Genomic DNA, 10,988 nt, shown 5'->3' with positions numbered 1-10,988 from the left:
GTTCCCTAATAGTAATAATTTATACAATAATTTTATTGATTTCAAGATGTCTTTCTATTGATATAGAAGTATATAAAGGTAAGGGAACACAGAAATACAATTTTTCATCAATCACTCCACTAAGCTGCGTATAGTAGACTTGAAATATGATAGAAGTAAATAAAATCCTCACACACATACATGACTTAAATTCAAACTGTAGATGCTAAGAATACATTCTGACAGTCATCTTCCTCAGGGCCTCCTTCACATCTCTGTTCCTCAGACTGTAGATCAGGGGGTTCAACATGGGGATCACAACTGTGTAGAACAGAGACACTATCCTGTTCTGCTTAGTGGAGTAGTTGGACTTGGGCATCACATAAATGAATGTGATGGTCCCATAGTACAGGATGACAGCAGTGAGGTGGGAGGTGCAGGTGGAGAAGGCCTTGTGTCGGCCTTCTGTGGAGCGCATCTTCAGGATGGTGGTGAGGATGGAGATGTAAGACATAGCAATGACAAACACTGTGAGCACAATGATGGAGCCAGAAGAGACAGATGGGATCATTTCAACAACGGAGATATCTGAGCAGGAAAGTTTCAACAGAGGAGAAAAATCACAGAAAAAGTGATCAACATGATTGGGCCCACAGAAGGACAGACTCAGTAAACAACTACCAAATGTACCAGAATTCACACAACCACCCAGATAGGACACCGCCACCAAGAGAATGCAAACTCTGGGGGACATGTGAGTTGAGTAGAGCAGGGGTGAGCAGATGGCCACAAAGCGATCATAGGCCATGGCTGCCAGCAGAAAGCACTCAGCTGTCCCAAACAACACAACAGAACAGAGTTGAGCCTCACAGCCAGCCACAGGGAGGGCTGTTCCATGTCCAAAGAAACCTACAAGCATTATAGGTGTGACTGAGGTGGAATACCCAATGTCCACAAAAGCCAGATGGCTAAGGAACAGGTACATGGGGGTGTGGAGCTGGGAACAGCTTCTTATTAAAGTGATTATGCTGATATTGCCTACTAAAGTGACGATATAAACCCCTAGAAATATCACAAAGAAGATGACACAAAGTGTAGGATCTTCTGTTAAGCCCAGAATGATGAACTCTGTCACGGTGGTGTGGTTTCCAACCTCCATCTCAGGTCTGAAGTTATTCCTGTTGAAAAAAAATGAGTACTTCATTTGTTTAATATTTTCATTCTCCATGTCTCTCATATTCTTTTCTTTCATAGACTCATTCCTGGCTATTCTTCCTCTGCCCACCTCTTCCTCTGCTCTACACTACTAGAATTTTATCTTTGCATAAAAGGAAGAAGGAGTGGTCCTTACTCTCTGCCTTCTCAGGTATCTTTTTATTAATGTTATCTTATATGAAATTGTCTCAAATCTTGATTCCTAAGCTAATCTCTCTTCCAAAGTCTACACACATATTTCAATTATCTATTTGGGTTTTCATCATTGCCTATCAGTCTTGGGAATCCCACAAACATCTCAAAGGGGAGCCCATTTCAAATGCATAACTTTAACTTCCATATCCTATATTTTTACATCTGAGAAATGATTCCAAATCCATCCATTCCCTCATCTCTACATTTTGAGCATCTTTTGAACTTTTCATCTCATTATGTAACAAAATCCAGTTGAGTCTGTCTACAACTTAGTTCTCACTTAGTTCTCACAGTAGGGAGGTAACTATTGTCTCTCCTCAATTCCCAATGTCCCCACGGACTTGAGACTCACCATTTTCTTTGCTTCTGTTCCTTTTGACTTTCCTTATTTTCCTTTTATCATTCACAAATATTTCATAGAGATCTTTTGCTATGAAAAAGCAGATGAGCAATTCGATTCATTTAATTCTGTCAATATTTTCTCAGATCTTCTTATTCTAATGTTGTTTCATCAGCCCAGAAGACAGAATTCTTTCTGGCATAGCCCTTCACTGGGATTTTGCTTGTATGTCATAGTAGCTTTCTATCCACCCCTCACACTGGCCTAGCTTTGCTGAACTACTTATAGTCACCCCATGCACTCTATTTTCTCATATTTGTTCCATATTGACATCCTACCATCAATGCTGTGTGTGATTTTTCACCCTTCAAGGTTATTTTTTCTCCAAAAACGTCTCTAACTCTTAAGGGTAAATTTGTTAACATTTCATTATTTGTAGGCACCACTTTTTGCATTTTCTAAACTCAGTTATGGTTGTGTAATTGGAGACGCTAGGACTGCTGTACAAAGGCTACAGTTACATGAATAAGGTAAAGAGTACATTTCTTATTGAGCGTTTTTACCCCTTCCTTTCTTTTTCTCCCACTATCTCTTCCTTCCCCTACCTCCCTCATTCCCCTCCCCCCGAAGTTGTAAAGTTAATTTCCAATATAGTGTCTTGTGCATATCATTGTCCTTTGCATAGTGTAGCCTTAGCTGCTCAAGCCAAGCATTAATTTGGGCTGCTAAAATTAACCAACACTGCTTGAGTTCTCTTGTGCAAATAGATCTGTGGGTACCAAAATAATCAGTGCATGTACACTCTCTTGCTGAATACATGGCTTCCAAAGGGATCAAGAACTAAAATTAGTGAAAGTGATTCTTTTATTTTTTAGTTTCTCTTTAAACAAATGAATGTTCATTTTTAAAAATTGATGTAACCCCTCTGTATGGTATTTTCACAATAAAAATTTAAAAAATTGATGTATCTTGCACTTACCTTTCAGTAGTAGAAAATATTGATGCTAATTTGAAATAGGACTTTATAAAGTAGAGGTTGCCCATTTACCTTTTTATAGGTCATAGGGACCAGGAACTCAACAATATGAACCAGCTCATGTCCCAGTGTCCAGAAATGTAGTTCTGTTGTGCTTGTGTGCATGGGGTGAGAGAGATGGAGCTTCTAATCAAACATAACAAATCCTCTAAGGCTATTGCTGCTTGTCCCTTTGAGAGAAAGGGCCTTCCTTTTGTTGGTTGTACAAAAGTGATATACGGAACCAGGTGACTCATTAAGGTCTCCCTGGCCCTCCCAGATGGGGCCTGAAAAATGTCATGGTTACCCTTGGACTTCTCTTTCCATTTTTTTTTTTCATGAAAGGAAGAGTGGGTTTTTTGTTTTTTGTTTTTGTTTCCCAGAAGCAGTTTAGGCATTCAGAACAAATCATTTTTTATGCTTGCTTTTTAAAAAAAGTTTTTATTATTGTGAAAATACTGTACAGAGGGGTTACAGTTACATGAGCAAGGTAGTGAGTACATTTCCTATTGAGCATTGTTACCTCCTCCTTTGTTTTTACCCTACCATCCCTTCCTTCCTCAACTATACTCTCCCCCCCCCCCGCCAGAATTGTAAAGTTTGTTTTTCAACATAACGTCTTGTACATCTCATTGTTGCAATGGGTCAACCTGTATCCCTATTGGGTTCGAGTGATAATGTCTGAGTTCTTTCTACCTAACACAACCTTTGAATGCAAGCATGAATTTCAAAGCCTTGAGTTTTGCACAAGTCTTGAGTTTATATTTTTTAAAACACCCCACTTGTTGCAAAAAAGAAAATACTTTTTATTTATTTATTTATATTTTTTGAACTTTTTTTATTGTGAAAATACTGTACAGAGGGGTTACAATTACATGTGCAAGATAATGAGTACATTTCTTATCAAGCATTGTTGCCTCCTCCTTTGTTTCCCCTTCCCATCCCTTCCCATCCTCCCCCCGGCCCCCCTCCCACCAAAGTTGTGAAGTTCATTTTCGACATAATGACTTGTACATCTCATTGTTGCAATGGGTCCACAATAGGTTTGTAGTAGGTTTTCAAGTTATGTTTTGCAAAAAGCTAACTTTGTTCTTATTTTCATTTTTGTGATTGCTATTCATACCATATAAATTTTAGGTTAAGCTTAAGAACCTGTACAAATGATGCTGTCCTATATATATTGGTCCAGTCGTGGGCCTGAACTCTGGGCCTGGGCACTATCCCTCAGCTCTTCAGCTCAAGGCTAGCGCTCTACCACTTGAGCCACAGCGCCACTTCCGGCTTTTTTTTTTTTTGCTTATGTGGTGCTGAGGAATCAAACCCAGAGCCTCATGCATGCAAGGCAAGCGCTCTACCACTGAGCCACCTTCCCAGCCCTGCTGTCCTAATTTTTATCACAATTTTAGTGAGTAGGTTATTCAATATTTTGAAAAGTTGAATTTGAGCAATATTGTTTCTTGTCATCTATAAATATGGTATATCACTCTTCATTTATCTATGTATGTTTTTTTTAACTTTCATTAGAGTTCAGTAACTTTTAGCAAAGGCATCTTCCATGACAGTATCTTATTGCTGAATATTTGGATAATTTTTTCCATATCGTAAGTTGATTTTTCTATTTTAAACGTTGGGTCATTTGCTCTGAAATTCTTAGATTTTTTAAATCTTACAAAGAATTTCTTAGAATTAATCTGACATTCCCATAAATATCAGCATAATCTGTAGTTATGGTGTCTGTGTCATTCCTTATTTTGATGATTTGTATGTTCTTTTTCAGTTTTACATAGGGCAAACAAAATTAACTACAAAAACCCCAAGTGCCAGGATGTCTTATGCCTTGTAATTCTAGCTACTCAGGAGGCTGAGATCTTACTTTCTAGCCAGAGCAGGAAAGTCCATGAGCTTCTTATTCTCCAGTTAGCTACCCCAGGCTACCCCAAATAGCTGGAAGTGCAGCTAGCTATGGCTTAAGTGGTAGTGGTGGCCTTCAGCAAAAAAACTCTAGGACACAGCCCCCACTCTGAGTGCAAGCCCGAGGACCAGCATCCAAAATCAATAAACTATGGAAAAAAGTATCTAACTCTATTTTTCTCCATTGGGTATTGATTTTCTATTTGAGTATACCTGAGTCTTAATTTTATAATTTGTTTGAGTCTGTACTCTGGGTTTTATATTATGCTGCTTGTTTACCTTATGGAAGTGAATGTGCATCTTATTAATTCCTAGCAGTTTTCAGGGTGTGAATTTTAGTTACATATATCCTTATCTTATAGATATATATTTAACATTATATATTTTATAAGTACAATTATATATTTTATATGTAAAATTTTGTTATCATATATTTGTTTCCTAATATATTTTCTGAATTCATTGATTCATGGATTATTTCTTGGTCTATTGATTGATTTATCAATAAACAGTTTCCTGGTTACCTTTTGGTTGATGATTTTGAACTTTATTGCACTACATTTAGATATAAGTTTATCTAATTGAAAAATATTAAAATAAATTTATATTCATATATTCCCAATTTAAAAATATTTTAATATAGCTTTTAAAATTTATTTTTGCAATTGGTTACTAAGGTCAAAGTATATTTATTCTATATATCTTCTAATATTTGTGGCTCAGAGACTCTACTTCATGTAGTCTTTAGAAAAAAAGGCTAAAGAATATTTTGAATTCACACGCCAGTAGAGTGTGATTGTACTTCAAGTTTCCACTAAATCCTGATAAACTTCATGTATTGCTTGCAACATAGCCCGTAATAAAAATGAGTTTAAATTGTAAAATATATCTGAACTGGAAGAACAACATACGAAGTATATTATTTTATGCCATATATTCCACTAAATGCAGTTGGTATTTATAACTGTAAACAACTATTGCAGGGACCCTGGAACTTTATCTGACATTATTATATAGCTATTTACTTTCAGTGAGGGTCGCAGAGCTTCATGATTAGGTTGCTGTCTATTCTACTGTCATTTGCAAGCCTGTATAAAAGCTCATGGGGAGTATGAACACCAAGGAGAAATGCCTGGTGTAATTCTGATAGCATGGAGAACAGTTTAGTCATGAAGTGCTGTGTGACTGTTTTACATACTATTACATTATTATTATTTTGTTTTCCATGACTATGCCCATTTCAAGTAATTTCACCTTCTCAAAAGTTATGTTATAACCTATTTGATCTTACTAGTTTTGTTTCCATCATTTATTGTCTCTACTTGCTATCAAGTTTTGTGCTCTATTTTCTTTTGGATAACCAGTATTATTTATTTTTCTGTGTGTTAATGATTGGAATCCTTGAGGCTTGGTTTAGTTGCCTATTGAATATACCCTGAGCTATCACTTGTTCTTATTATCTCTCAGGCAAATGAGTTCAAGGTTTGAGATTCCCTAGAACTCTGTGGCTGTGAATCTGTGCAAGAACAGTTTCTTCACAGTTTCCCTTAATCCTGAGGATATATATCACATGTGTCAATCAAACTTCTCATCCCAAAGGAACACAGAGCCCACAGCCCAAGTTGGTAAAGCTTCCTTCTGACTCTAAATCCTGTCCTTGCAAAAGAATTTCTGAGTCTCATCCTACTTCCCTGTGTTCTGGTGTTTGGTTGATGCAATTCCTTATCCTTTGTAGTGCTAATTTTTATGTAAGGCATTTTAACTATCATTATCTTACGTGTGCTCTCTGTGGAATTGATTAAATTGACCAGCATTGGCATTGTGAGAACAGATGCTCAAAGGTAAATGCTATGCATGTGAGTAGAATGGAGAATGAGGAATAGTTTGGAGCTCCCTCCAAGCTAAATTTTTCTTTATTTCTTTTAGTGATTTAAAGTTTGATATTCTTTATTACTCTAGGCAATACATCTGTCAAGTCTTTTACTCCTGCCCTTCCCTAGCTTACTAACTTCTTGCTTTCCCATGAAGCTTGAGGTTTCGTTTCTGGTTAGTAGAGACACAGGAAAAATGCTAGATGTCTGCAATCCACCACCTTCATCTCTGTTCAAGTTACTTTAAAGTATAATTTATGCTAATAGTGCAGGGGCTCAAACCCAGTCCTGCATATAGTGCTTTACCACTTAAGACACACCTCTAGCCTTTTTCTATTTTGTTTTTGGATAGGGTCTTCTTAACTTTGCCTGAGTTGGCCTAGAACTCTTGCTCCTCCTTTTCAGACTCCCAAGCAGCTGGAATGCACACATTTTTGGAATAGATGAACAATAAGTGAATGAAGGAAAAACTTAATGTCCTTAGTCCTACTGGCAGAAACATAGAATTTCTTTTTCAAAAACTAAAGTAAATGTGATACAAGGAAAGTAAATGTGATAACTGTCAGCATAGGAAAGTAGATTACATCTCTCCAGAAATAGTCACAGTTCCAAGGAAGACAGAGATCAAATTTGCTTATGCATTCTAGGTAGGATGTGGGTCTGTTCATGAAGTCATTCTAAATTTTGATTTGCATAGTCTCCTGAAAACTAGGCTATCTTGTTAGAAGTTAGTATTTGTTTTGGTTTTCTTGGAACCTTTAGAAGCTCAGAACCCTGCTTCATCCAGCAGAGGACCTTACCAGGTCTGACCTGACAAAACAATCCACAGATTTGTCAGGGATGGCTCTACTTGTCATCTCTGAGTTCTCCATTATATTCTGGAATAAGATACCAGAATCACAATCCAGAATGTTATGGATACACAAACTCCATATTTCCTGCTGTTTTAATCTTTGTACATTTTCCTTGTAAAGGGAATCATATCTGTGTTTGTCAGACTTATCTCCTGAAAAGTTTATGTTAAAATGGACACAGGTTCTGTCAATAAATGGATTAGTCCACTTTCTGGTATTGACACAAATAACTGAAATAATAAACTTGTCATGAAAAAACATTGATTTTTCTTTTCCAAATTGGCTTGAGGGTTTTGTTCCAAGGGAAGATTTTTCTGTTACTCTGACCCATTCTGTTACTGGACCCATCCTGGCATGAATATCTGAGTAGGACAAAAGCACTCCCTTGTTACCTACTAAGTAAAAGAATCACAGCTGGGGTCCACCGTCATTTGATGCTCTGCCTTCAATGAACTAAAGAGTCCCACCGGACCCAATCTGTGTAAGTTTCCAAAACCTTTCAGTAAAATCATGCTAAGGGCAAAGCAATGACCACATGAACCTTTCAGGACACAAAATTCAAATAATAACAAGGTACATGGTACAAGGTACAAGGTACAAGGTGTGCATGTGGCACAGAACATATGAGAAAATATAACTATATTTTCACTAGATTTTGTTTTATATCATTCAATCTAAGTTCATAATTACAAGTTTTATTTTCATTAAAAGTAACTATAAACCTCTTGGGTTCTAGATGTCCTAAAAATGTAAATCTTGTAGTTTCTAGAAAGTTCCACACTAGCTATTTAGCGACAAATATATTTCAACCACTGACACTTGATATCCTTTTATTACTAGACCTATAGGTTATTGTTACTACAAAACAAGCTCCTCCCAAGCTCTTTCTTCAGAGCCCCCTTAATTTCATTATTCCTGAGACTGTAGATGAGGGGATTCAACATGGGGATCACCACCATGTAGAACACAGATATCACCTTGTTCTGGTCAGTGGAGTAGTTGGACTTGGGCATCACATAAATGAATGTAACTGTCCCATAGTACAGAATGACTGCAGTGAGGTGGGAGGTGCAGGTGGAGAAGGCCTTGTGGCGGCCCTCAGTGGAGCGCATCTTCAGGATGGTGATGAGGATGTAGATATAGGAGACAGCTATTATAAACACTGTAACCACAATGATGGAGCCAGAAGTAAATGAGGGAACAATGGCAGGAACACTAACATCAGAACAGGATAGCTTAACTAAAGGAGCAAAATCACAGAAAAAATGATTGACTCTATTTGGCCCACAGAAGAGCATTGAAAAGAAGGAAAAGGTAAAAGAGGAAGCATTAAGAAAACCTCCTATGTAAGTTACTACAAGTAACTGCACACAGACTTGTGTGGACATTTTGGTTGAATACAGCAGTGGGTCACAGATAGCCACAAAGCGATCATAGGCCATGGCAGCCAGAAGGAAGCACTCTACTGTCCCAAAGAAAATGACTGTACAAAGCTGGATGGCACATCCAAGGTAGGAGATCAAATTTCTTTCCACTAGGAAGTTAACTAACATATTGGGTGTGACAGAACATGAAAAAATTATGTCAGAAAAAGCTAAATGGCTGAGGAAAAAGTACATGGGGTGGTGGAGCTGGGTGGAGACTCTGATGAGAAGAATTGTGCAGAGATTTCCAGATACAGTCACCAGGTAGATGCACAGGATGATGATGAAGAGGATGACTCGAAGGACTGGGTCTTGTGTTAAGCCCAGTAGAATGAACTCTGTCACTGCAGTGTGGTTCCCATCCACCAGGGAATCCATCAGACAACGGAGCTGCTGCCAGGACAAATCTGTGATACAAGAGTGCATGCAAGCACTTTTTACATATGATCATTTCATTTTTTAAGAACATATATGAAGTGTTAAAAGCAGAGACATATTTACATCCAATAATTAATCAAGCTATAATTTTTAAATGATTTCACAAAACACCTGAAAATTGCTTCCTATTATGTATTTCTTTAAATCCCAGTAATAAGAATATAGATATAATGATAATAAAAAATGATTGCTGGATATATTGGAAAACAGAAAATGAAGAATTGGTTTCAAGAAGAGCTTGCATATTAGCTAATACAGTACACTTACCTTTACACAAAAGTGTTACAATCAGGTGTGTGTGTGTGTGTGTGTGTGTGTGTGTGTGTGTGTGTGTGTGTGTTTGTGTGTACCAGGGATGAACTCAGAGCCTTGAGCTCTCACTTGGCTTTTTTATCCAAGGTGCTGTCTCTCTGCACCTGAGTCACACCTTCACTTTCAGATTTTTGCTGGTTAGTTGGGGATAAGAGTCTTACAGATTTTTCTACTTGGGCTGGCTTTGAACCACAATCCTCAGGCCTTAGCTTTTCTGATTTGCCAGGATTATAAGCATGAGCCATCAGTGCCCAGCAACATGCATTTTGACCAAGTATAGTCAGTAAATAAGTCAGAAGATATTTCCAAATAAATATTTAAAATACTTGGGCACAGCTGGGCACTGATGGCTCACGCCTGTAATCCTAGCTACTCAGGAGGCTGAGATCTGAGGATTGTGGTTCCTGCCAGCCCAGGCAGGAAAGTCCTTGAGACTCTTATCTCCAATAAACCACTCAGAAAACCAGAAGTGGCGCTGTGGCTCAAGTGGAAGAGCACTAGCCTTGAGCTGAAGAGCTAAGGGACAGCACCCAGGCCCAGAGTTCAAGCTTCACAACTGACAAAAAAAAAAAAAAATAATAAATCCTTGTGCACACATTTGATAGATCAAATGGTGCAGAGGCCCTCTATCATTCTTTTGTTATTGTCATTTTTGGAATTATGAAATGATTTACTGAGTGTTTCCTTACCCTTAATTTCATGAAAATATTGCTTGCAATAAAGCAAGATGCCCACAAATCAAAATTAAACAGTTACATTAACCCTCCCAAGTTGAAAGGATCATGATGTATTAAATGATGAAATACAAGACACTATGTTGAAAAACGAACTTTACAATTTAGATAGGGAGGGGTGGGGGAGGAGGGAGGAAGTGTAGTTGTGGAGGAGGGAGGGAAGGGAGGGTAGGGGAAAAACAAAGGAGGAGATAACAATGCTTGATAGGAAATGTACTCATGACCTTGTTCATGTAACTGTAACCCCTCTGTACAGTATTTTTACAATAAAATGTATTAAAAAGAAATATTTAAAAAATTTAAAAATAGATATATTGAAAAGCCGCACATCTTTATTAGAAGTTAGTTGCTAATATAAGGAAGATGAAATGAACACCTGCAGTTTAAAGATAAAGAGCATGTAACACATAGTTTTAATGAGCAATGTTAATGTCTATAAAATTAATTTCATGACAGTAGTGTAGCTTACTCAATGTAGCTTGAAGTCATAGTTTCTCAGGTCTATTGTATATGCATGTCAATTTGAATCATTTTAGAGTATTTGAATTCTGTGAATTTGGTAGTTTTTCCATACTGATAACCTTCTTGGAACCATAATTGCATATATATTAAAGGTTATCATATGTTCCATACATGATTTTTATACAGATAGAATTGTACATATATATATATACATATTTATCCACATATATCCACATAT

General features: G+C 37.3%; 2 protein-coding genes across 2 annotated transcripts; both read right to left on the bottom strand.

The window, feature by feature from the left end:
- Nucleotides 1-205: 205 nt before the first annotated feature.
- On the bottom strand, nucleotides 206-1,138 carry LOC138836282 (olfactory receptor 5P1). The gene has a single exon (XM_070034775.1). It carries the CDS (start codon nucleotides 1,136-1,138, stop codon nucleotides 206-208), a length of 933 nt encoding a protein of 310 aa, XP_069890876.1.
- Nucleotides 1,139-8,222: 7,084 nt separating this feature from the next.
- Nucleotides 8,223-9,183, bottom strand: LOC138836630 (olfactory receptor 5P76). Its single transcript, XM_070035397.1, has one exon. It carries the CDS (start codon nucleotides 9,180-9,182, stop codon nucleotides 8,223-8,225), a length of 960 nt encoding a protein of 319 aa, XP_069891498.1. The 5' UTR covers nucleotide 9,183.
- Between the last annotated feature and the right edge of the window lie 1,805 nt (nucleotides 9,184-10,988).

The sequence above is a fragment of the Dipodomys merriami genome, unplaced genomic scaffold (genome assembly GCF_024711535.1).
Source record: "Dipodomys merriami isolate MVZ:Mamm:240054 unplaced genomic scaffold, mDipMer1.0.p SCAF_25, whole genome shotgun sequence".
In the NCBI taxonomy this organism is placed as follows: Eukaryota; Metazoa; Chordata; class Mammalia; order Rodentia; family Heteromyidae; genus Dipodomys; species Dipodomys merriami.
The sequence above is the reverse complement of the archived record's forward strand: the minus strand, read 5'-3'. Positions and strand labels throughout refer to the sequence as shown.

Bases quoted from the DNA above. Each gene is read 5' to 3' on its own strand.
- LOC138836282 (XM_070034775.1), bottom strand. From the start codon at position 1,138: ATGGAGGTTGGAAACCACACCACCGTGACAGAGTTCATCATTCTGGGC.
- LOC138836630 (XM_070035397.1), bottom strand. From the start codon at position 9,182: ATGGATTCCCTGGTGGATGGGAACCACACTGCAGTGACAGAGTTCATT.